A 26,468-nucleotide genomic window follows, 5' to 3' on the forward strand; every position below is an offset into this window, starting at 1 on the left:
TTTTTTGCTACTGAAATAGATTTCCATAGGTTACTATGGAAGTAATTTTTAAGTAACTCTTAATAAAGCAGAAACGTAAGGTTGTTAGCAGTAACCAAAACTTAACAGTCCTTATATTTAGTTATCAATTAAGAAGCAGGAAAATTAACCTGCAATTAAAACCATACATTTGATTCCCATGAATATTACAAAAGTTCAATCTATCTATCCATTTAATTATACCAGCTAATTCAGAGTTACCTAGTTTCCTAGTGAGCAACTATTAAAGACACTGAGCTAGGGTCTATGAAGGGACACAAAGTCATGGCCGTAGAACAGTAAGACATACACTATTAAAAGGATAATAAAAGAGGTAACAAGTGAAGGTAACACACAGTGACAGCAAACTCAGACAAATGCAGAGTTCAGTGAAGGCAAGACCACCATGGGGAACCCTTTCATGAAATTTACTCCTAGAGGGCAGTGAAGTCCTTATCTGTTTTGCTGACTGCTGCATCATTAATATCTAGACTAGTGCTTGGCCCAGAGGCATTAAATAAAAATCTGAATACATGAATGAAACAGGATTTAAATACCAATGCTTATTCGACTGAACAAGTGTGCATTCCTTCTCTTCCTTCAATGGCAGGAGGCTGGACTTGAGCTGCAGTGGAAGAAGTGGGCAGGTGGAGTGGACAAGGCAAGGGCAGTGAAAGCGGAGGCAACGGTGTGGGGAAACAGCTGTGAGAGGACAAAAGATGACTGGAGCTGACTGACACGGTCCTGGTGATCTTTATTTTAGATCAGTGGGCATTAGCCCTTGGAATACAGAGCCAGGAGGGTTGGTGGAAGTACGCTAGGCTAAAGGGCAGTGCATTCGTTAGACACGGACTACTGGAACTATAAGAAGGAGATTTCATGAAAACAGATAAGAGGATGCCCTGAAAATAAGAAAAACTGCTGTCAGGCAGACCAGTCAGGAGAGTAGTTCGGTGGTAATAACAATCAGAAGTAATAACAGCCATGATAATATTGGTAAAAATGGAAAAGCAGGATGAATGCCACAGGTATTAAAAATACCAAGTCAACAAGAGTTGGTGATGGTCTGATTGCATATGAAGGTCAAAGGAGAGAAAGAAATCAAAGATCATACTCAAGTTCATTATCCAACTTATGTTGGGTAAATATAACATACATTGATGGAAAAGGTAGTCCGCAGTTTTACTTTTTTCTCCACAACTCTGGGTACATTTAATCCACTCGCTGTCATTCTCACATGAAGCCACCCCACAAATGCTTCCATCTAAACTCAGGACCAGAGAAGTTAAGGCTTGGCTCAAAGTCACAAGGGTAGTTACCAACAAATCTAACACTGAAATGGAAATCTACTCCTGTCTCTCAGTTCATTACTCTTTCCACTTCGACAACATAACTAGTTTCATCTTTCTCAAGAGTGCAATTATAATTTCTAAGAAAGGCAAACCTGTCAGTAGGTGAGGCCTGTCTCTCCTGGTAGAACACCTTGCATTCTTTCGGTGGGAGAAGAAAATGGGAGCCAGGGGCAAGATGTCTGACCTACGGCCTCCTTCAATGCGTGTTTGGAGAAATGATATGATAGATGCAGCTTGCTGACTACAGAAATCACACCCAAAGACTTCCATGTCAAGGTGTTAACAATGTATTTCTGGAAGCTCGGGGTACTTTCTGCAACCCACTCACACATTGGTATATAATAAATTAGGAATAATATATTTCTATGATATACTTTAGACAACAGAGACACTCAACAAATTACTTGCACTTAACCTACATGAAGAACCAACACTAGAGCTGAGGGAGAGAGGTGAAGACAAATATGCCCCCTCCTTCACTTCAAAGTGGGGGCATCTTCAGTCTTCCTCAGACATACATTCCAAAGGCTGAAGTAGGAGACAGTCATGAGGAGGAGGAGGAGAATGAGGAAGTGGAGGAGAAGTCCACATGAGAGACCAGGGATAATGTAAAATTTAGTTGATGTCCAGGCCAATCTTGTTTAAGTGCATCTTATAAGAAAGTAAATCTGAGTAGTGAGTGTTTTGTGTTTTGTTTTAAAGCAGGAATAATGCTAGGCCCATGATTTGAAAGCAATCCCCACCCTCACCAGGCCCAAGTCTTTTGAGATAAAATAGTTTACATTTGGAATTAATGGATGAGAAAAAGGGTTGCTAAATTTCCAAAAAAATATTTCTTTTGAGGTGAAAGGGTTTCATCTTAATGTTTCCAACCTTCTTTCATTTAGTGATGATTTGCTGAATATCCTGTACATTAGGCCCTATCCACTTACAGAATGGGTCACTTCTGTAAAAATGGACATTTTTCCCTCTAAAATAAAAATGTGCAAGGAGACAAGAGCTTTCATCTCTGGAAAGACTGACCTTGAGAGGTTCTGCTGGTACAACCTAACTTGCAGCTGGAGGGCAGGGTGGATGCTCCACTGACAAGGAGGCCTGCATATACAGCAATGACCTCCCCACCCCATCCCTTACCAGAACCCAGGCCACGTTCTCTAGAAAGCAACAGTGCCTTTCTAGAGAAACTGAACCTCACTAAAAGAAAGCAGTGGTGCCTATGCAAACAGAGCTCTCGATCAGCTGTTCACTGATTGACTCAAATGAGGGCTGGAGAGCAAAGGAACATCTGACTACGGAGAAGGTCTCCAACATGAAAGAAACCACACCCAAAATCCAACAGAAAAAAAGGAGCTCAGAGGAAGAAGAGAAAAACAACCTGTAGCTTTCATAAAATAATGCACTGAGAGATACAGGGGCCCTCTGCACCCATGAAACGAGAACAGGATGCTACTTATAAATAAATAAATAAATAAATAAATAAATAAATAAATAAATAAATAAATAAATAAATGGAACAATCAAATGATGAGAAGCAGCTCTTGGAAATTAAAAATATGAAAACAAAACTTAAAATTTAATAGAAAGATTGAAAGAAAAAATATCAAAGAAAATCCAAAAGTGAATTCAGATACAGAAAAATAGGAGACAAAAGATGAAGAAAATCTGAAGAATAACTGAAGATGCCCACCATGTAACTAGTGACTTCCAGAGAAAAAGGAAAGGAAGAAATTATCAAAGAATGAATAAAAGGTATTTCCAGAACTGACAGAAAGACATGAGTCTTCACAGTGGAAGGCTTATCAAGTATCTCATGAATAAAAACTCCCAACCAACTCACATTTCCATGACAATTTAGAAATCCAAGGATAAAAAGATCCTAAAAACTCCTGAAGACAAAACAGATACATGTAGAGGAACACAATAAGAACAGCAGCAATGGAAATCAGAAGAGACTAGAGTAATACCTTCAAAAGTCTGAAAAGAAACCTTCTCAGAAAGCTGGAGGAAGAGGAGCGAGGAGACACAGGACAAAAGAGAGAAGAGGAGCAGGGTGGAAGGAAAATTTGGGATGACAGGGCTAGAGCAAACCCAACGGCCAAAGTAAGCAGAATGAAGGCAATCCCTGGGGAAAAAACTGAGCTGAATGATTACCCACTATGTTCGACACTGCAGAAAAGTATTCTATTAAAAGGCTATTAAGGAAATAGAAAAAGTTACATGGATACACCCTTTGTCCCAGAAAATGCAAAATTATAAAAGGACATGTACACTTATAAAAGAAATAATAGTACACTACTTGGCTTAGCAAGGAACAATATTTACATAGTCATAAAAATATAAATACCAAATTTTAAATTAACTAATAATTATGTCAGTACAGTTCTCTTCAGTAACCTACTGAAAGAGAAGTCCAGATGATGTTAAAAAAATTAACTCATCAAGAATGTCACTGTAGGGGCACCTGGGTGGCTCAGTTGGTTAAGCGGCCGCCTTCGGCTCAGGTAATGATCTCGCGGTCCGTGAGTTCGAGACCCACGTCGGGCTCTGTGCTGACAGCTCAGAGCCTGGAGCCTGTTTCAGATTCTGTGTCTCCCTCTCTCTGACCCTCCCCCGTTCATGCTCTGTCTCTCTCTGTCTCAAAAATAAATAAACGTTAAAAAAAAAAAAAAGAATGTCACTGTAACAGACATCTTTAAGTATGAAAATAAATACCCTATAATTTTAAAAGACTTTGAGGTTCTGGAGGGAACAGTTGGGAGATGGAGCAGCACAGGATGTGAATGCAGAATGCTGCTTTTCATTATAAGCTGTTCAGTGCAGCTTAATTTTTAAAATCAATGTGCAGGTATCACTTTGAAAAATAACAAGGAACAAAATGAATGCTCACTATCGCTACGTGCCTGGGACTATTTGAACTGCTTTCCAGATGATCTCATTTAATCTCCAAACTAAGAATCCTTTTAGGTAATACCATTATTACCCCATTTTAAAGGTGAGGAAATTAAAGCACAGAGAGGTTAGGTAATTGGCCTAGGAGCTCACTGCCAGCAACTGATGAAGCCAGGGTTCAAACTTAGGCAGCGTGGACCACAATCTGGAGATCTTAACTTTGAAGAAAGCCAGGAAACTTTAATTTCATAAATTATTTTGGAGAAAGTGGATTTCCACCTATTGATAAACCTAGACAGTCACAACCAATCAGACTAAGAGACATGAATAAGTAGAAAGCATTTATTTTCTCATATCTAAAATCCCATATTTTTTTTATCAACAATAAAAAACGCAGCCCAAACAGCAAGAGCAGCAGAAAAGAAAAAGTTGGAAAAAATTACAGTCACACAAACTATAGTTAAAAAATGACTAAGTTTCCTTGATATATGAATTTGTTGGAAAACCATTTATCAACAGCCTGTTTCTCTCTAGCAGAGTCCCTCAAGCCGAGAGCCATGTCATTCCCCTTTGACTGATTAATTAGCCAATCAGGGGACATTTTTCATTGTGAGGCATGATGGTTTATTCCAGCTAATGTTTGGTCTCTAATGGCGACATATTAAAGCCAACTCGGCTATTTTAGCCTTGTGGAGTGACCAAAAGGAAAGGATAGAAGATAAATCAAAAGAGCTCCTTTCAGTTTCCCTTCAGTCCTTAACAAAACCCCCAAGGAGCAAATGGCTGGAGGAAAGATCCTCTACCAATAAAGAGAAAAAACAAAGAAAAGAAAGGCGGAAATGCCTTCAAGCCAAGGGGATCCTTTCCTGTTTCTGAGGAGCAATAATTTATCCTCTGTTGATTAACAGACCACTGATAGAACAGGCACCAAAAAGTCAATATCTAGCTCTTGTTCTTTTTATCAAAAGCTGTGCTCAATAGAAAATCTAGCTCTGCAATGCTTCTTACTCACTTGGAATGATTTCACCTGCATGCTGAGTTAGACGAGGCCACGAGCAACCTCATCTCAGGCATTATTTACACTCAGCTCTCACTCCAGTCAAGCAGCCGCCAGTGGTGCTGCAGGCTCTTGCAGTTTCTTAGCATCCTTATGACTCTGACAGGCACCACAAAGCATGAAGAAGTACAAGTTCAAATATCAGAGGAATACAAGTTCCACAGAAGATTGATGTGAATCTTCACAAATGCAGGAGATAGGAAGCACCTCTCATATATGTGTCGTATGCTGCCTAGCCTCTGCAAGGTGGTCCTGAGCAGCTGGTCTTTGCCATGCAATTCCACACTTGCACACTTACTTACGGACATAAAACTCCCTGGCTTTCTCACCTCCAGCTAAGCCAAAGATTCCAAACCAGCAGTCTGTGTTACATGAGATAACAAACACGTTTCACTTGTCCTGAACAAGACCTACTACCACTACCATCATCAACATCATGGTTATTATTTTATGAATCTTGGAGACTTCCAGACAGGATATCAATTTCCCTGATTCCCTATAATCTTACAGTTAGACTATTCACACATTTACAATCAGATGCCTAGATCCTATTGACATTTGAGTCTGAGACCCAGGATAAGGTGTTCATGTTACACCTTTTTTTCTATGCCTTGTCCATTCAGACACTCCTGCCCTTGGGGCTGAGATCAATCACCAGTTCTTCTCTGTAGATTTTTCTGACATCATGGTAAAAGTTAATGGTTCTCTGGTCTGTGTTTCCACAATGTTTAAAACATACTTCAGTAACTGAGTTCAGTTCAACAAAACCTTCACTGAGAACCTACTCCATGCCAGGCATGTTTCTACATGCTAGACAGTACAAAAATTCCTGCCCTCACGGGGGTTCCAATCTACTGAAGAAAGATGGTAAGTAAACAATTTAGTACATCAGATGGCAGTGCCTGCTATGGAGAAAAACACAGCAAAGGAGAAGGTATAAGAGTGTTACAGTTTTTTGTTGTTATTGTTTGTGTTTTCAATTATATATAGGATAATCAAGGAAGACCAACTGAGAGGACATTTGGACAAAAACGCAGAGGAGGCAGGGGCAAGCCACTCCACACAGAGGAGCCACCAAGTACTTAAACTTGAGGTGGAAGCTTTCCTATAGAGAAACAGCAAAGCAGCCAGTGTGATGAGGGCAGAGTGGGTACCAAAAACCCAGAAGATGAGATAGGGCGGTAGTGTATGTGTGTGTGTGTCTGTATAAGAGAGAGGGCCGGGGTGGGGGTGGGGGAGCACAACATATAGGACTTTAGGCAACTGTAAAGATTTGCCTTTTGCACTGAGTGTGACAAGAAAATGTGGGAGGGTTTTAAACACAGTAGTGACATGCTCTCAATTACATTTTCAAAAGATCACTCAAGCTGCTATAGAAAAAAATACACTGCAGAAAAGACTCTTTACACTCTCTTATAGAATTTATTATATTATATTCAAGATATTTCAACATCTATCTCCTCTAGCAGAGGACCGTGAATTCCATGAAGGGGACCAAATCCTATCATCTTCGCAGCTTCAGCAATTACAGTAATACTTGGGATACACTAGGTAAATTTTTATAACCGTTGAAGTTTTCCCAGCTTTCCAATTATTAAATAAGTGCCAACAAACTATGTTTATTATGGAAGAGAAGAAAACAACTGAACATATCCTGTAAGAGGATATCTTTTGTGTCTGGTTTTGAAAGTATTAATACAGGGGTGCCTGGGTGGCTCAGTCGGTTAAGTATCTATCTGACTCTTGATCTCGGCTCAGGTCATGATCTCACGGTTTGTGAGATCAAGCCCTGTGCTGGGCTCTGTGCTGACAGTGTGGAACCTGCTTGGGATTCTCTGCCCCTCTCTCTGCCCCTCCCCCACGTACACATGTGTGTGTACGTGCTCTCTCCCAAAATATATAAATAAACATTAAAAAAAAAAAAGGATTAATAGAAGTGAAGAATGTACTCAGGTACAAAGGATCATCTTGATTTAAGTTTAATATCCTTGGTAAACTATTTACTATTTTGTCCTTTCCTATCTCCAGGATGTCATGTTGCTCAGATGAACTTTAGTGAAAGAAAAGGGGAGGGTAATGGTCTCCTGGTGCTTCCTAAATGGACTGTCCCTCAATTCTCTTAGTTGGCATTTAATTCCAGTTGCAAGTATCTCCAGAAGTCAAATTTTCTATGACCTCTCTAAATAATTTGTACCATCCACTTCCTCTTTAAAGAACATTCTTTATATCTAACTTAATCTCTGAAGCTCACATTAAAAAATCGTTTTCTCTTTCTTCTGATAATGGAATCACACTAATTTCCACAATGATGATAGAAATAGTCCTGCTTGATACAGGGGCATAAACTAGATGATCTTAAGGTCTATCTGTCCTGAGATCCTATTATCTTTTCATAAACAAACAGACTCTAACAGTACTAAACCACTGTAAATCTTTTGGGAATAGGGATAGCATCAAATACATTTTGAAACTTATTAAATTCAGTACCATCATCTCCATGAATACTTAATAAATGTTGATGATGATAAAGAGCTTTTACCTCAGTTTTCTTTTTCTCATGTTTTTTAAAAGCAATGAATTCTTTACATGATAAACAAATGCTAATACCTCTACCCGAATTGTACAGGACATCACATTACAAGGAAGATCACTGCCTTAGTTATTACTCATCTTAAATATTAAAACAAAATCGATATGCTAAGAAATCCTCTATAATTGCTACAATAGCAAAATGACAACAAAAAAGCCTCCCTGCTGGAAGACTTTAAGGAAGGGCTTATTGGCAATGAGTAAGTTTAGTCAGTACATTTATATTAAATATTGCTCAGCATGTGACTGTGTGCAAATGGATTAAAATTTTCTCATTTCTATATTAGGTTTATTTTTACCACCTTAAATTTGAGTGTATTAACAATTATAACGACAGTGATCTTAGAGGCAGCAACAAAGATACGCTGGGCACTTATTGCATGCAAGAGACTTGCTGAGAACTTTACACGGCTTATTCAATCTTGCTAGATGATTTACTATGCCAATTTTATGAATGGAAAAGCTGAGGCTCAGAGAGGTAAGAAACTTGCTCCAAATCACACAGTCTTCACACTACTCATGGATCAAACACAGGGTTATCAAACTCTGAAGTGCCTGCTCAAGGCCATATTCCATTGATTGAGCCTCCCTTTAGAAGAAACCAGAGAAACAAAACAATTCATTTGATGACATCATTTCCTCATTCCACAGGTTAAGACAGATCTACCAGGTTCACCATCAATGTATAATCACAGAACCACAGAATGACAGATCCTAAGAGAACCACTTCAGTTATCTGGGCAACAAATCACTGCAAAACTTAGCAGCTTAAAACAACAATCCTTTCATTACCACATGCTATTTCTGTGGGTCACTAATTCAAGGAAGAGTTTGGCTGGGCAAAGAGTCTGGCTACAGTTCTCTCTAACGATCAAAGGGTGTTGACCAGAACCTCTTTCTCTTCGTGAAGAGAAAGGGCACCTGCATAATTCTGTGTGCCATGCTCTCCACGTGGGCTAGTCTGGGCTTTGGGCTTTCTTACAGCTTGGGGGTTCAGGGCTACTGCACTGCTTATATGAAGGCTGAAGCCTTCAAGAGTAAGTAGTTTAGCCAGCAAGGCTTCTGAAGTCAGGCAGCATCCCCCCTGCTACACTCTATCACTATAAACAAGTCACAGTTCTGCCCAGATGGAAGGGGAGGGGACTGGGCTCCACTTCTCATCCACTGTCATGATTAGACAGTGGCAAGGGTCAATCTAGAAGAGTATATGGAATGGGAAATATCACCGAGGAGAATCTCTGGAAAACAGAATCTAGTTGAAGGACATACAATTCAACGCTCTCACTAAATAAGAAAATGGAGTTTACACATTAAAAAACATCCAAGACAGTTAACTTCACCTTGACACTCAACATTTCTAATAACTCCTTTAAGACTTGAATTGTTAAGACAACTTGCTATTCTACCTCAATATTATGCAATTTCTTGCTTAAACACACCAAAGACTTTTTACATTCATCTCCTGGGTAAGGAACAGAAGTAGATAAAGCCAAAATTGTCCCAAGTACAGGAGAATCAAGAAGAGGAATCCAAGTAATGTTTTTCCTTTGTAGTCTAGGACAACATAAAACTTATTTCAAATATATTTCATGTGTCCTCTTTACTTCAGAATCAGGGAACCTTAGACTTGGAAGTACTCAAAAGCATTTAGTTCAGACTCCCTCATTTCAAGAACTCCTCACACAAACCACAAGGTACATCCTACAGCTGATCAGCCCATGTTGCTTCTTTTCTCTAGGTAGATATCTATCAATTTCATCCACCAGTACTAGTTTTTCCTTATGAAGCATAACAAACAAATCTGTTCCTTTTTTAGAGGACCAGTAAAACTATTTAAGTTCAAGTCAGAATTTCTCAGAATTCAGGCAGAATTTCCTAACTGCTCATTTGCTAGTTCTGTGCATAACCTGCTCTCCTGATACTTTGGTCCCTAGGGCTCATGTCTGAACACACTCTTAAAATATGGCACCCAGACCTGAACAGACTAGTTCAAATATGGTCACCAGTGCAGAAAATAAGCAAAAAGCCTGCTTCTTTCAGCATGGAGGCACAATCATTCTGACACAGCACAAGCCTCCATGCAAGATAGCTGCCATACTACATGCTTTGGCTTATGTCAAACTGTGGTCAGGTTGCATGTCCCGGCCTCTGAGTTAATTCTCATCTAACTGCTACCAAATAGGATCTTTCCAGGATTAAATGAGGCTTTACATATCTTCACAAATTTTCATCTATTTAGTTTGGTTAAATAAAGTGTTTTCCAGCTTAGACAGATTATTTTGGATCTGTTATCAGTAGTCAAAATGGTGACGGGAATTACTGAAGTCATCAATGCCAGCAAAAAAATAAACTTAATATAGACTTAAATGTATTATTTGGCTTGTTTGTGGGCTTGGTTTAAATTTATCTCTAACTAAAAGGTTCTTCCTTAGAAGATGGCTTTAGCAAATACTAGTATAGGAAAACTGCCCAGCTTTTGAATGCTAACGCCCAGATCAGGGGTGAAAAGGGGGAGGCAGTGACAGAGGTTGCAAGAAGGAGGAAACATTCAAATTTAAGAGTTTGTATTCTGGAAACAATTTATAAAACTCAACTTAATTCATGAATATAGGTAATTAAAAGGAACATTTGGAACTAAGGAGAAATATCCCTCAAGGACATTTCAAACAAAAATTAAAAAAACAAAAAACAAAAAAAGACTCTTCTTTTCCCAATGATCTTCCCTTAAGAGGTACTGAGGGCAATTTATAGAACTAATGGAATGGTCAAAAATACCTCCGTGAATTCAATTAGCTAAAAGAGAAGGGTCTGCTTGGAAGTGAGTTTTTAGATTTGACAGTCGGGAAAGAGAGGGAATTCATGATAACTGACAAGAAAGGGACATAAACCACAAAAGTCATGCTTTGGTTCAAAAGGCAAAAGCCATCAGATTATTCAAGCAAAGTGATCATTAACTGGGGTATCCTGGGAGCATGTAAGAAATAACAAAGTTTCTAATTCAATCAGATTATAGAGGTGACTAAATACACAATTATTTTGTCAAGAGACTGCCAGAAACACGCTGTTTAGAGAAACAAAGTAGGAATGCTGGTAACACATTCTCAATCCTTGATACGGTTTAGGAGTATTTTCTCTAGTGATAAGGCTGAATCAGGAAACAAGCTGGATAGAGGAAGGAAACTGGAAAGGTGGGGGGAGGGAAAAAATGAGAGAAGCAAAAAAAAAAAAAAAAAGAGGAGTATCAGGAAGTTCAACAAGATAGGAACTAATGGAATTTGTTTTTTAGCGTCTCCAACTCCCACTTGCACACCAAGTGAGAAAAGATACATACACACACATACACACACACACACACACACACGTATCTATAACTCCTGGCAGGCACTGGCCAGCACAAGTATATGCTGTAGGTCTCAAGGGGCCCTAGCAATCTCAGTTCAATATATTCGATCATTTCTTTGTCTCCATAGAAAGTGCATACATCTCCAATTTAGGTGCACTCCAATCCAGAGTCATTGTCTTCCTATTACAAAGATGATGGGGAAAGGAAGGACTTGGAAATTAGAAATGTACAACCAACCATTCCCATACACAGCAGTTTACTAAAAGGTTTCTGACTACTCGGTAGTGTGTGAGGATCTTTCACTATTTAAGCAAGTAGTTCTGAATAGCCAGATTCAGATAGGGCAACAGTGCCGCTAGATTGTCTCTGCGGCTTGAGAAAACACTGAGCACTGAGAAAGTCAGAGGGTAGTTCCTAAAGAGACAGGAAGGTTTAATTTCTTTAAAAATACAACACAGTTAAGCCTATGAAACACTATTCCAGAGTGAAATGCAATGTCTAAAGGCCAATTTCTGGCAAATGGGATTGATTTTTAAAAACACAAAATGGCATAAGTAAACATTCATTCAATAATCCTTTCTTGAGAAACTACTAGGTGTACCAGTGGATTATGCTTGGCATAGGACTGAAAGTTAACTGATGAATATTTCCTACTCTCAGAGAAGAGACAGTTATTTATTAATTAAAACATTCCAAAAGGAAAAAAATATTTCAAATATCAACCTTGAAGCTATACAAACCATTTTTAAGATGAGAAACAAGTCCATTTTTAAAAAACAGAAGTGCAAGGAGATTTTAATTTACTGAATTCCTACCATGTGCCAAGCACTGACTCAAGGCCATGCCAGAGGCCCAGAGATGAATACAACACAAATCCTCTCTCTTTATGTAGTTTACTGTCCAGTGTGTGTGATGGATGAAAAACTCCATGTGTAAAAATACAGGAGATTGATTTCTTCATTTGATGTGTCAAGATCAGAGAGAGGATAAAAGGCATAATCGAAATTTCATCAATGTGTCCCAGACATCTTAGGTTTAGCTTAGATTGTTATTTTGATGTGGTTTTTTTTCCTACATATTATATTCAAAATAATTAAAGAATCAGATTCCTGGTCTGGCACAGTTTGCTCCTCTACATAATACAAGGCTCACTACTACTACTACCCTCACAAAGAAAATGTTCATTTTATATAATTTTTTTTTAACTAGGAAGAGATTTTTTATGCACAGTCCTGGATTTTAAAAATTCCTTTTGGATCAAGGACTCCCAGGAAAATCTGATGAAAGCTCTGGACTTTATACATCCATACCTACATGTACATAAGCCCACAAACAAATTCTGCATGCAACTTAGAGGAGTTCACCAACCCACTATAAGGAGTGTACCCAGAGATACTGTCCAAGGACCTCTCCTGCACTGACATGTTGCACAGAACAAACCTGTCATATAATAACGATACCACTTTATATTTATCATCACTTTACAGTTTCATGTACTTCTGACATTACTAAAGTAAAGGACTTCATCAATACATTTGGATTTTAAAGACATCAAACAATCTGATTTCTATAGGGCATTTTCTAAAGTTCCACAAGATAGAAGACATACAATCTAGCAAAAGACATAAAAGCTAGCAAGCATTAAGTGTCCAAGGTAGATCATGGAAACTACGATCAGCCCTTAAAATCTGGGTAGTGATTGTTACAGATGTAAGTGGACCCAGCATGTAACTGTGAGAAATCAAATGGCTGATACATAGAACATTCAATCTTGAATCAGACAATTGTGTTGACAGCAGCAGTTGCTGAGGTTGGGGAAGGTGCAGGGAAGGGAGTTGACTACAAGTGGAGGTAGTATGAGGGAGACCTTTATGGTGAGGGAATAGTTCTGTAATTAACTGAGACAGTGGTTACAGGATCCACAAATGGGGTAAAGTGGCATACACAGAACTACACACACAGACTGTATGAATGTCACTTTCCTGGTTTTCATCTTATGCTATAGTTGTACAAAATGTAATCACTGGGATAACTGGGTGAAGAGTACAAGAAACCCCTCTGAACTATCCTTGCAACTTCCTATGCATCTGTAATTATTTCCAAATAAGAAGCTTTAAAGCAAAAAGCCAAAAAAAATCTGTTATTAATTAAGGGTTGCAGATATTTCTTGAATATAAATGTATTCAGATCATTTGATGCATATGAGAAACCAGAAAATGCACAAGTAACACAGCATCTGTGCTCCAGAAACTAAAGCTAGCTCTTTCTTTTTTTTCTTTACAGCACAAGCGGGGTAGGGGCAGAGAGCAAGGGAGAGAGAGAGAATTCCAAGCAGGCTCCTCATTGCCAGCACAGAGCTCGTGGGCTCAAACTCACGAAACTGTGAGATCATGACCTGAGCTGAAACCAAAAGTCGAATGCTTAACCGACTGAGCCACTCAGGCGCCCCTGGCTGGCTCTTTCTTAATTCAGCTCCCACCAGCACAGTAAATTGTTCCCAAAGCTGGCCCAGGCATTTGTAATATGCTTCTGAACCCACCATAGTTCAATTCTGACTGAAGGCAAGGCAGTGAGGTTTTGGAAGTTAAACCATTATTTTCAGCAAAATAATAGCCAACCATTTCCCCACAAAATTATGATGACGTATTAACTGCTTATGTCTCTAACAAAATCTCAAAGAAAATTTCTGAGGCATAACTGGACTCATTTAAACATAGATTTTTTTTTTTTTTTTTTTAATGCACAGAAGTTAATTAACATTGTGGCAGAGGGAAAAGGACAAGGACTTTGGAGTCAGAGGGACCTGGATTTAAACCCCATTTGTGCTGTGTTGGACCTTCATAACAAATCCTTCTGAGCCTTGGTTTCCTTACTGCTAAAAAGGTGATAATAATGCCTACTTCACAGAAGTGTTACAAGGATTAAATGAAATACTATCATATATGTCTCTCACAGTGTCCAGCACATACATGCTTCATAAGGTTGTAGTTTCTTTTCTATCACTACAACAGTCAGGGGTTACAGAAATCAGTAAGTCAGGCTAAGTTGTGAGAGAGACAATGTTGCCCAAGCCAGATGTGCCCAAGGTTCTTTAAATCCAGATGCAAAGACAAGATTATCATCAGCACCTTAACCAGAGCACCCAGGGAGGATTACTACTTCAACATTCAACACTGCCATGGTGTCTAAGATTCTTTAGGTATTTGACCTGCAGCAGCACCTTTACCTTGGCAATGCCAAATATAATTTCAGGCCAATACTGTTAGGGGGTCAAGGGAGTAAAAACAAGTGATCCTACTTCCAACTGCAAACAGGAACCAAAAGAGGTTGTATTTTCAAACAAATCTCATCAAAGGCCTCCTGCCCTTGGCTATAAGGACCGTTGTAACTAACATGGTAAGGTTTCATAGCAACAATTTATTCAGGGAAGGTACAGGTGTGCCTCAATGAGAGCCAACTCTATATATGAAAATCCACACATATCTAAAACTTAAATTTAAAAGTGATTCTGCTTTAGAGAGAAAGGCAAACCAAGAAATAGACTCTTAACTATTGAGAACAAACTGAGGGTTACCAGAGGGGAGGTAGGTGGGGGCACGGGTGAAAGAGGTGATGGAGATTAAGGAGGGCACTTGTGATAGCACCGGGTATTGTATGGAAGTGCTGACTCACTACATTGTACACCTGAAACTAATACTACACTGTACTTAATGCTAACTGGAATTTAAATAAAAACTTAAAAGTGACTCTGCTTTACAGAAATACTTCTTAGTTGGTGTCTTAAAATGTGATTAGATTTAAATACATTCCATGTTATATGCAAATACGTACAGACGTATATTAAGTGTCAAATACCACCGGGGCCCAATCTACTCCTTGTACTGCATGCAGCAGAGTGTGACCAGCAGCATCGGCATCACCTGGGAGCTTCTCAGAAATGCAGACTCTTGGGCCCCACCCCACCCTCAAGAACCAGAACCTGCAGTTGAATAAAATTCCCAGACGGTCTGTGTCCAGATTAAGATTTCAGAAGCCCTGTCCTAGGCAACATTCGTAATCCTAAAGTCAGAAGCTCTCCCAGATGTCACATATGACAGGGCTTCTACTAGTGGCTCTCAATCCTTACTCCCAATAATCACCTGTGTCATCTGGGTAGGGTTTATTTGATATTAAAACGATTTTTCTTCTTCTCTTTTTAATACCTATTCCTGGACCCTAACCCCAAATTAGGATTTAACTGGCCTGGGGTGCACCCTGGCATTACCATTTTTTAAAAAGCTCCTTAGGTGACTGAGTGCAAGAGATGCTGAGAACCACTGCTACAGACCAAGTGCTGCGTCCTGATATAAAACTTCCTCAGCGAACAATCAGGATGTTCAATGCATCAACAAGAGGAGGACCGTAAGCTGGAATGAGAGATGAAGACACGCCTGGATATAAATCTTGCACAAAGCACAGGATCCTATAAGGCCGGTCTTCTCCACACCAACTGCACCAAAATAGATTTTCCCTGGGTTAGTACCAGAGAATTGTTTCCGAAGCTCCTCAAATACAGGCTCATGTCAACGTGGTCATGAATGACATCACCGTCAAAAGGCCAAGTAATACCAGACAGTGTTGAAAACCTCAAGGCACCTAACATCAGTGGCCCTCAGGCAGATGTCTGCCAGAGGATTAGAAACCTCTAATTGCCTTTAACAAAAAGCTTTCCTGTGCTTACCACAGAAGTTCTCTTAAAGCTCTACCAAAAGTTTCCTTCCCTGATCTGTTCAACCATAAAATTTCAAACAGAGTGCTACAAAAGACCACGGTTTCCGGCAGCAGGGAGAAAAAGGCAGGCCAAGTAATCCAAGAACGCAAAGATCCAGAAATGCCAGCACAGTAAGAATGCAGGATTGACAGAGCTGGAACAAAAAGGTTATTTTCAGGGGTCCAGGATGGACTATGGGGCCGAGGCAAAGGTGCCAGGTGTGGCCATGGGAGGGCATGGTTAGGTCAGTGCAGAGGTGATAGAACATCCTTGAGGATACTCAAATTATGGAGCATGATCAAAGGACAGTGATCAAAGAGGAAGACTCAGATAAGACAAATGCAGTCTTTAGTGAACAAGGCAGGGGCCTGCCTGAGCCAATCCAGGTGATACAGTCACCACTGAGGGGCAGAGGGGTGACCAGAAGCAGGGCTGTCTGATGATCCTCTGCTCTTTCCAACAGCCTCTCTGGGAGTGAAACATCCAGTGTGGCCTGATGGCAGAACGCCTCCTCCCTAACGACCCACCTGCCTTTGACATGACTCAGCAGAGACCTATAAACACCGCCCCTCAGCGAGCCAACGGAACACTGCTTCCTCAGTCCTCACTTTAAAGGTGTAGGGGCAGAAAAGCCCTGACAAATGGAATTTAGTCCCAACCTGCAAAGGAAATCACCGAGCAAAAATTTCTAATAACTGCTTATTCTAGAGTCTTCGGAAATAATATGAAGTAACAAAAAGCTACTACCCTGGAAAAATTCCTGTCAGTCTAGAGCAATGTCAGAAAAAATTGCACCAGGGCCTTGGCTAGAAACCAATAAAGAAACCTAAGTAGGGCACACCAGATTAACTGAGTAATAGTTATAGCAACCATACTGCAGATTTTTGGAGGCAACACCAATTTTAAATTTTTACTCCTATATCTCCAGAAACCCCTATTTCACAAATTCTATTTTGACATCCAAACTCAGGACTGCCTCTTACTTTGGAAATGGCACAAAAAACTCCATACTAAATTACAAAGCCCAATTTACTAATGAAGCTTATGAATTATGGACTCATCTCATGTAGGGTACGGTGTAGTCACCCTGCTCTCGCCTAGTTTTAAGACAAACACTATTGTACAATGGAGGAAATACTACATCCAAATCCCTTACAGATTCTTGGTGATGATCCTACACTTTCAAAATGTTTTTAAAAGGAAGCAGACCAGGACAGGTCTATGTAGATGACATTGTCCCTCCCAAGCCATATCCCAAACAGTTATGCAGTCTGAGCAAACAAAACCGCTGCAAGCATCCTCGGATGGGAGAGACATTTTCCCCATTGAATATGTCAGCAAAGGCATTCTTCCCAGAGTTTACTCCAGTCCTCACACAAGGGAAAAAGCAGGTGACACATACTCTTCTTTAGAATCCTTGTATCTTCCAACTACTATTATTAAGAAGGTCACATTTAGCCTTTGAGACTTCTCACATCTTTTTTTTGGAGCTTTATCTAAAGAGTACTATCAGTAATAGATATAAATAGTTCCACGCACAGCTGAAAACCAAGCGGTGTTGAAACAGAACATATCAATTGTATGTGGCTTAATACCTCAGGAGTCTTCTTACTCTGTCTTTTCCCAAAAATGCAGTCAAGATCTGTTTTGCTCCGAGATGATAGATCCTTCCCTAGAAAAACAACACGGTGCCTTTCAGTAATACCATTCTTTCTAAAATAAGGGGCACAAATATAAACTATGAGAATCCTGAAAGCAAAATGGATTTTGGAAAAGAGACAATTTTGTAAACTACTTTCTGCCTCCCTTCACAACAACTCCTTAGTTAACAAGTAAAATCAAATAAATTTTAAAATGACTTAAAACTCAAGACAGTGTTTCACAACCAGAATCCGTGATGTTCTCTTCTTTATGGTAGAAACAATCAAAAGCGTGTAGCATGAGAGGAAAACTGAATTTCAAAGCTAGCTCTACTACTGGTATACCTTTCACTTATGATTTCTGGGTCTCTGGGTTTCCCATTTATAAAACAGATTATTTTTTACTTCAAGGAGACATGAGTTACTCAGGATTATGAAATGCAGAACAAAAAATGCTGGTAGCTTTACAGCTTTTAAACACACATGAATGAGAGCATACTGTATTTGACACATAGGAGCTCAATAACTAATTGAATGAATGAGAAAAAATTTAAAAAGAATAAATGCAAACAAAAATTACTACATTAGGGTGAAAGGATTTCAGATTTTTCTCTTTAAAATGTTCTTTACTGTTACAACTATATCATCTTTAAATAAAAGGATACATAATAAGAGCAGGAAATGAAATGGCTTCCGGCAAAGCACTGTCCAAAGGACCTATGCCTCTTATTAAAAACACTAAACTCTTTAACTTAATTTCAAACCCACAAACCAACTAATTTAAGATTCACTTCTTTGGAATTTCCACTTCTACCAATAATACTCTGTGAGCAGTCAACTGAATCTCTTCCCATTTGTCAACTACATGGCAAATGCACTTTAAAATGTAACTACTACATGTAAAGTCTTGAGGCTCTGGGGGAGTTAGGCTCTAGGTTAGACACAGGAATTTTTGTTTTGAGTAGGAAGCCTAAGTTCCAATGTCATGGACCCACTGGTCTTCTTAGCTTCCTGTAGCAAACTGACTTGGCAAAGTAATGGCATGACCCAGAAAATTCTAGTTCACTGACAATCACTGGGGCATTCAAATATGATATCGCTCAGTGACTCCATGAAATTAAAAAACAAAACACCCTTGGATTTAATGCAAAGCCAGGCGCCATAACCAGTTTCATAGGCAGCAGTACCAGATTCAATGGTCCAGTCAATACGACCTGTTTCTATCAGGAAGGACATGTTCCTTCGTGGCTCTGTGTTACTCTCTCCTTTCTTCCTGAGCTAGAAACAAAGCCCTCCTGGTTCTGATTATTAAGCAGACCCATACAACAGACCCCATAGGAAACCTACTTAAGAACAAAATGAAGCATATCCCAGACAAGAACTCAGAAAATGAACCAGAAAAGTGGGGAATAACACTGCACATGGTGGGGATAAGTGGACAAACCCTCAGGAGGAGGTCTAGAGATCTATTCTTAGCTTTGTCATCAGCATAACCCATTTTGCACGGCAGAGCACATTCAGGGTGGCAGCTTCTATTTCAGAAAAAGGAGTTATACTTAGTTCAAAATATGTATTCGCCATCTATCCCCAACCTATCTTCTGGAATGGAACAGAAACCCTAAAAGAAATGCAAATTAAGATCTCTTTTATAGCAATTCAACTAAAAGGAATGCTGAAGGGATTAAAGAAGGCAGGGTACATGCAAGATCACAATTCTAAAACAGGATGTCAAACTATGAACACGCAGAGATTGAAAACAAATCTAAACATCAAAGGGAAAACTGCCAAGCTGGGAGAGAGAGTAAGCTGTACCAATGAAGGTGCAAGTGTTTCTAAGGGTTTGGTGATGGGTTCTTGTATCAGAAATTTTTATCCTTTAGAAAGTTCACTTAAGTAAATGTAGAAACCAGGATTGTTACAGGCCTTGCTCTGGATTTGATCTGGAAAACAAAACACAGAGAAGAATTAAGAGTCAGAGACCAATGGAAAGGGACTTAAAGATAGATCAAAATGTGAAGACGGAAGCAATACTGAAATAGTTATTAGTCAATGGTCTTGGGTGAAAAGTTTATCAACGTTACAAAATTATGGCCATTTTGGAATCAGGTAAATATATTAAAACTGAGTTTGAAAGCTTACTGGTCTCAGTTTTGAATTAAGGTTAACTCAAAACAAATACTGTTGATAAACTTAGATGTTAGAGAAAATGACAATCAAAAACTAAAAGGAAATATGTGTTCTCTGTCTGAATTTGGGTCATCTATCTATTAGTCTTCAATTGGCCATAACATTTTGAGAACCAGGAAAAACAGCTTCCAGTAGCCAAGCTGATAGAACTTAAGTCCATAAAAGGATAAACAAGTACTTTCAGAAAAGAGTACTTTATGATCTTTTTAGCTGTTTTTCTAGTAATCATGATTATTAGGTTTTCCAGTCTATCCAAGTGGCAATTTGGAAAGGAGAGAAGTTACCACTATAGTCAGATACACTTTACAACACCAAGGAGTCCACAAGGGAAGCAAATGAAACTACAAAAAACAAACATAAGAATTGAAGAATCACAGAGATTTGGAGACTCTTACTTTAAGGGTAAAAGTCATATAGAACCCAACAAGTTCTAAGGAAAAAAATGTATTACAGCACTGTATTGTAACAAAGACTTAAAAAAAACCCTGAGTTTTCTACTCAGAGTAAAGGGGCGAGGGCAAGGAAATGCAGGTCTGAGAAATACGTTTGTTAAAATTTAAAAAAACCCAAAAAACAAACAAAAAAACCACTGCAGGTGTATGTAGGAAGCTTCATTTGCCTAGAAATTTCATTTGCGTTCCCCAATAAAGGATAAAACACTGCATTCTGATTTCTGTTTTTAATGAAAATACATGGGACCGATAATAATCCTACGACCAAAGATTATGGCAACGTCACTGAAAGGGTGATGTCAGAAAACCAGGAAAACTGAAGGAATCAGAGTAGGGAATGAAAAGAAGTGAGACCCTCACAACCAATAAGACAGTCAGGATTCTGTAAAAGCCTGCCATGGTGCTATTTTATATTTAAATGGGAAAAGAATCAGAAGAGGAAACTGGATGCCCGTCACCAGCAGAGTCCGATGTGGGGAGGAGGTCACCACGCCAGCAGTCCTACAGTCTGGTGTGTCCAGGCTAGCAAGCCGGCTACCAGGACCTGTGCTGTCCGCACAGTTTCCTTGTTTAAGAAGCAAATGCTGCAAACTGTCACAGGAATAAGAAGGCTGAGTAATATTACTAGGGTGAAGCTGCACAGCTTCAGTTCGTGCGACCTTTCTTCTAGCCACCGCACGATGTGGGGCAGTGGGGGGGGGGGGGGCGGGAGAAGGAGCGTTCTCTTGATAACTTCCCACTGCATATACTAAACACTTCAAAAATGGTTTTGTAGAATTTCACATTCTCCCTATCTTTTCCTCTCTGTAGATGAGGCCTCAACAAACATTTTTCAAATTAAAAGAAACTGCACTGCTGCACTGAAGTTAGGCTTGTTAAACAAATACAGATGAAATTAACTTTTAAGTTATATAATAAATTGTTTCAAAATAAAAGCAGAAATTTGGGACCAGAAAAAGGAATAACTATGTATTAGAACTAAAATGATATAGCCAGTATTTAGGCAACAGTATATTTTATAGTGCTATTCACTACTGGAATCTCACTGAAGTCAAATTTTTATCTTCACTCTTCAAACCAAGCTATGTAAAATGCCATTTTCCCATAATTTGGTCTCTGGACCACACATGGGAGTTACAACATGAATCACCCTCATCAAATAAGCAAATTAGTTACTGCGGGGCATACCCGCAGGCTAAAATGATTATCATTTAATATGCTGACCCATCAAAAGTTCCATAACATTGGTCATATCTGAAAAGTCATAAAATGGAACCTACTTTAGAACTTTATAATGACTGAGAAATCTTTCCTCATTTTACCTACTTATTTTTCAATAGGCTTCACGCCTAGCATGGAGCCCAATATGGGGCCCAAACACACAACCTTGAGATCAAGACCTGAGCTGAGATCAAGAGTCAGACGCTTAACCAACTGAGCCACTCAGGCACCCCTGAAATCTTTCCTTATTTTTAAGACAGGAAACTGAGTCTGAAAGAAGGTAAGTGCTTAAGTGATGTGAGAGGCTAATGGCAGAACCCAAGTTTCCTGTTGATCTAAGAACATCCACCTTAGAGTGTTATGCTAAGTGAAAAAAGCCATACAGAGAAAGACAGATACCATATGTTTTCACTCTTATGTGGATCCTGAGAAACTTAACAGAAACCTATGGGGGAGGGGTAGGAGAAAAAAAAAAAAAAAAAAAAAAGAGGTTAGAGTGGGAGAGAGCCAAAGCATAAGAGACTCTTAAAAACTGAGAACAAACTGAGGTTGATGGGGGGGTTGGGGGGGGTGGTGAGAGGGAGGGGAGGGTGGGTGATGGGTATTGAGGAGGGCATCTTTTGGAATGAGCACTGGGTGTTGTATGGAAACAATTTGATAATAAATTTCATATATTGAAAAAAAAAAAAAAAAAGAACATCCACCTTAGAGAAAACTGAGGGTTTATCATTCGTAACCAGGGACAACAACTGTTCTACAAGAAAAGATTTATTAAATGAAAGCACTTTAGAACCTGCTTTCACTGTGGATTGTTAAGATGGGTAGTAAATAATTATTTTCTTCACCACCTGGATTTCTGCCTCCTTTTCCCACCTTTTCCACTTACTCTCAATCCGCATTTCCTGTATCTTCCCACTCAATCTCTGCTTCCTTTCTGACAATATATCTTGAAAGGATATATCTTTTCCCTGTATACCAATGCCCTCTTTCTCCCCAGGCAAGGCTAATAAATCAGCAAACCTCATTCAGAGAAAACGAAGGCACAACACATCAAGCAGGCCGACAGGGTCACCTGGCAAGGAAGTGGCTTAACTAGAAATAGAAAGCAGATACTCCCAGCATCCATTAGATTAAAGCAGATTAAAGAGGTTTATCCCAGCTTCAGCAAACACTTCGGGTGAAATCATGCATGTAGTTAGATACTAAAGGAAAACTAGATTTGCAAAAGTGAAAGCTTCAAAGGCTGACATGCCATCTAAAAAGTTACAGGCCACTTTTCATGAATTTGCTCAGCATCTTTCTGTGATATGTCTCTTTTTTCCTATAGGTTATAATGAAAAAAGGAGGGATATTTAATGACTGGTTATAAAGTGGCAATTTAGCCTCTTCTCAGAAAGACTGAGGAGGTAACAGGGACTGTTCTTGTTCCAGAACAGAAGTGGAGTGGAGAGAAACCCCAATCAGAAACCATAGAGGACAACAACAAAGAAGGTTCTAAACTGAAAGAAGAGGGGAAGACATGAAGAGCCATACAAACCACAGCAGCTGGAAGAGGGAAAGGGGAAGTGCCTGTTTCTCTTAGTACATGTTCCCGAAGCTATTCAGCTCCCGACTCCATTAAACTCTGCCACGGGCTCTCACTTAAACCAAAACCCAACCCAAACCTTTGGGGTTTTGACCCAAGTGAGAACCATTAATTGCCAAGAGGAATGGGAATTCCAGCTCCTACTGCTGTTGAGGCAAGTTCTAGGAATTAGGGAATTCTCAATCATGCCAACTAGACTAAACCAAAGAGATGTGTGCTTCCTGGCATATAAAGATAGAAAGGTACATCCCATCTCCCATAGAAAGGCCATCATATGGTGACTAGATAGCACAACAGGATTATCATCACATTTATACTTGAAGTATAGTATGCAACAAATAAGCTTTTGTGCCTGGAAAGTGTACTTAATGCATAATATTATTCTATGGGAAAACATCTGGGGGAATTGAGGAGTTCAAGTTAAATTGTTTCTTACCAATACAAGACTGCCACCTGGTGGTTACACAGGACAACTGCACTTGAAATTGGCGGCGTTTATTGGGAAGGGAGTAGGGAGGCGGTGATGGAAGAAGATGGCATTCACTACCCAGTTCTCAAATGTGTTTTCTAATGCTACTTTGCCATGACCATGGAATGCCTAAGTTAACACTCCATTCAATGAAGAAATGGTGTGAAATAATATAAATCAGTTTAGGAGGGAGATTTCTCATACTGGAGATCTCAAGATAGAACACAATTCTGTAAATTGGAATAATTTAAGAGTTACTCAATACCAACATTAAACTTCAAAAACTAGAAATTGTAAGTAAAAATGCTGAGCAATAAATTAAAATTATTTTCTGACTTAGTGACGTAAAGTCACTTTTCTCTTTTACATAGCAAGTTGACTTCTGCTTCCAGCTTTGCCAAAGGACTTGCATGTAATCTAAAACCGAATGTGGGGCCCTACCTCAGAGCTAACGGATCTGCAATTTAACAAGATCTCCAGGTGACTCACAATAAATGCTGAAACTTTAGCACTGCTGTACATCAAGCCAGGCAGGCCACCCATACTTGTCCATTCTGCACATAAAACAAGAAGTAATGTTGGAGAGAGCTAAAAATGCTTTAAGAAACCTGGTATGAACATGGGGATTTCAACAACAAATAAAGAAATGCTTAATTTTACCTTTTGTGAATTTCATATAATGAACACGGTTTTTGGAGATCTTGGACTTTTCTTCAAGGCTGAAAGTTTTCTTTTCTTTGTTGTCTGAGGAGTCTTTAAAAAAAAATAAAAAAAGAAAGAAAGAAAAGCATTAAACTCTCTGAAACCCATCCCCTCATTCATTCTCTTACCATGACATGGTCTTTTTTAAATAAAATCTTTAGAAGCCCTATTATTTAATACTGAGCTCTACTCATAGGATTAGAAACACTCTCCTTAAACTGTGTACTGTGGATCAGGCAAGGCTATTCACATGAAATTTATAAAATCCTCAAGGAAGAGAAATGAAAACTTGTGTTCACACAAAAGCCTACAAACGAATGTTATAACAGTCTTATTTATGATAGTAAAATACTGGAAATAACCCAAAATTCCTTCAATGGGCGAATGGCTAAGCAAATTCTGGTACATCTTTACGCTGAAATGCTACTCGGCAATAAAAAGGAATCAAGCTATGGATACATGCAACAACCTCATTGTGCCTGTGAAAAAGGTGGACCTACACACTATATGTTCCATTTAGAGAACGTTGTCAAAATGACAAAACTATAGAGCCAGAGAACACATTCATGGTTTCCAGGGGTCAGGGATGAAGGGGGAGTGCTGGAGGACGGAGGGGTGGAAGGTGGGTGTGCATGCAAAAAGGCAGCATGAGGCAGCTCTTCTGTGGTAATGAGACAATCCTGTATCTTAACTTGGTGATGATTACATGAATTTATACACACGATAAAATTCCACACAACTTACACATACACACACGCATGCGCGCACAAATGAAGGCTAAAAAAATGATGAAAACTTAATAAGGTCTATGGTCTGATTAACAGTCCACACAAGTGTCAATTTCCTGGTTTCAATGTTACGCTGTTGCTATGTTAGATGTCACCCCTGGGAAAAAGTGGGTGAATGATACTCAGGACTCTTCGTAGTACTATTTTTGCAATTTTCTATATGTTTATAATTGTTTCAAAATAAAAAATTCTTCTAAAAATTGAATAAAGGTAAGAGGTTAAATGATAATCAAACACCAGATCAGAGATGACAATCAGAGTGTGAAGGAGCAGAGCTAGCACTGAGCCATAGCCCCAAATACCAGATTTCACTAGAGACTTACCTTAAGGACAAAACAAAAACACAAACAAATTGAGGAAGAAACTCAGGTTTATTCTTTTGATAAAAAAGGAAAATGTGAGCCAGAAAGTACCTTGCCTAAAATGTCAGAGCAAGTACAACTGGGGTTAGAGTCAATTATAGTCAATTAGTTAACTAGCTGCCTGTATTCCCTCACCTTTATCTGTGTGTCAAGGTCAGGCAGCAGAGTACAACAGAAACAGAACACCACAGGTAGAAAAGAGCCTGAATTTTCCATAAAGAAATACAGATATGAGGTTAGAGAAAGTGGGGGAAAGGAAAATTTTGCCTTAGTACTGGAGCAAAACCAGCACACGTCCACTGACTATGTTATAGGAGTTAGCTGTAATCCCTCCTAGAAATCAGCAATTTTAAAAACAAAGTGTGAATTACATAGTAAGGCTCCAAAGGATGTATAGATATCTCAAGGTTTCAGACTATGCTTAGCATGGGTTAATCATATCAGCAACCCAAAACATTTTCTCCTGCAGCCACTTCTCACAAACAGCTTGGGTTTTTTTTTTCAGATATCCCACGAGTGAATTTTTCTTGTTTTTCGGAGGTCAAACACTTCTTAGGGTACGTAATATTCTCAATTTTGATGTTCCAAACACAAGTCACTTAGTAAGTTCCCAGCTTAGATAAGTAGTTATGATCAACTGAAGGTTTATGAGGCACGAGACCCTGGACTCCAGAGCTTTCTATGCATGTCCTGCAAAGGAGGGGCCATGATGACTAACTGTACTTCACAGGACACTGAGGCACAGAGGGATTAAACGAGGCACATCTAGGAGGTGGCTATCAAACCTAGGCAGAGGTGAGTTGACAGTCCACATCCTTAGCCATTACACCATGTCCCCATCAGAGCTGCTCTTGCACTTCAGAGGACACTAAGCCTCACCGGGAGAGCTTCTCACCTGCTGAGGACACAGGCTTCCCACAGTACACGAAGCACGGACAGATCCCAGGGGAATCAGTCCCTAGCTTTTTCCCCACACTGCTCTGACTGTGAGCGGATGCAGCAATGTGGCTCTCCTTCTCCACTTCTTCCATGGGTCCTTCCTCCACTTTACAAGAGGGGCACAA

General features: G+C 39.4%; 1 protein-coding gene across 5 annotated transcripts in view; it reads right to left on the reverse strand.

Annotated features, from left to right (window-relative positions):
- PINX1 (PIN2 (TERF1) interacting telomerase inhibitor 1) overlaps positions 1-26,468 on the reverse strand; it is an 87,821-nt gene that overhangs the window by 39,005 nt on the left and 22,348 nt on the right. For 4 of the 5 annotated variants that reach the window (XM_006930758.5, XM_045055654.1, XM_045055653.1 and 1 more), the window contains 2 exons: positions 24,213-24,305; positions 17,594-17,670 (listed from right to left, as the gene is read on the reverse strand). In XM_006930758.5, the coding sequence (XP_006930820.2) occupies positions 17,594-17,670; positions 24,213-24,305 (170 nt within the window). Of the gene's footprint in view, positions 1-17,593; positions 17,671-24,041; positions 24,107-24,212; positions 24,306-26,468 lie in introns of all 5 variants that reach the window. The other variant, XM_045055652.1, reaches the window with a different exon arrangement.

This window comes from Felis catus, chromosome B1 (genome assembly GCF_018350175.1).
Source record: "Felis catus isolate Fca126 chromosome B1, F.catus_Fca126_mat1.0, whole genome shotgun sequence".
Lineage (NCBI taxonomy): Eukaryota > Metazoa > Chordata > Mammalia > Carnivora > Felidae > Felis > Felis catus.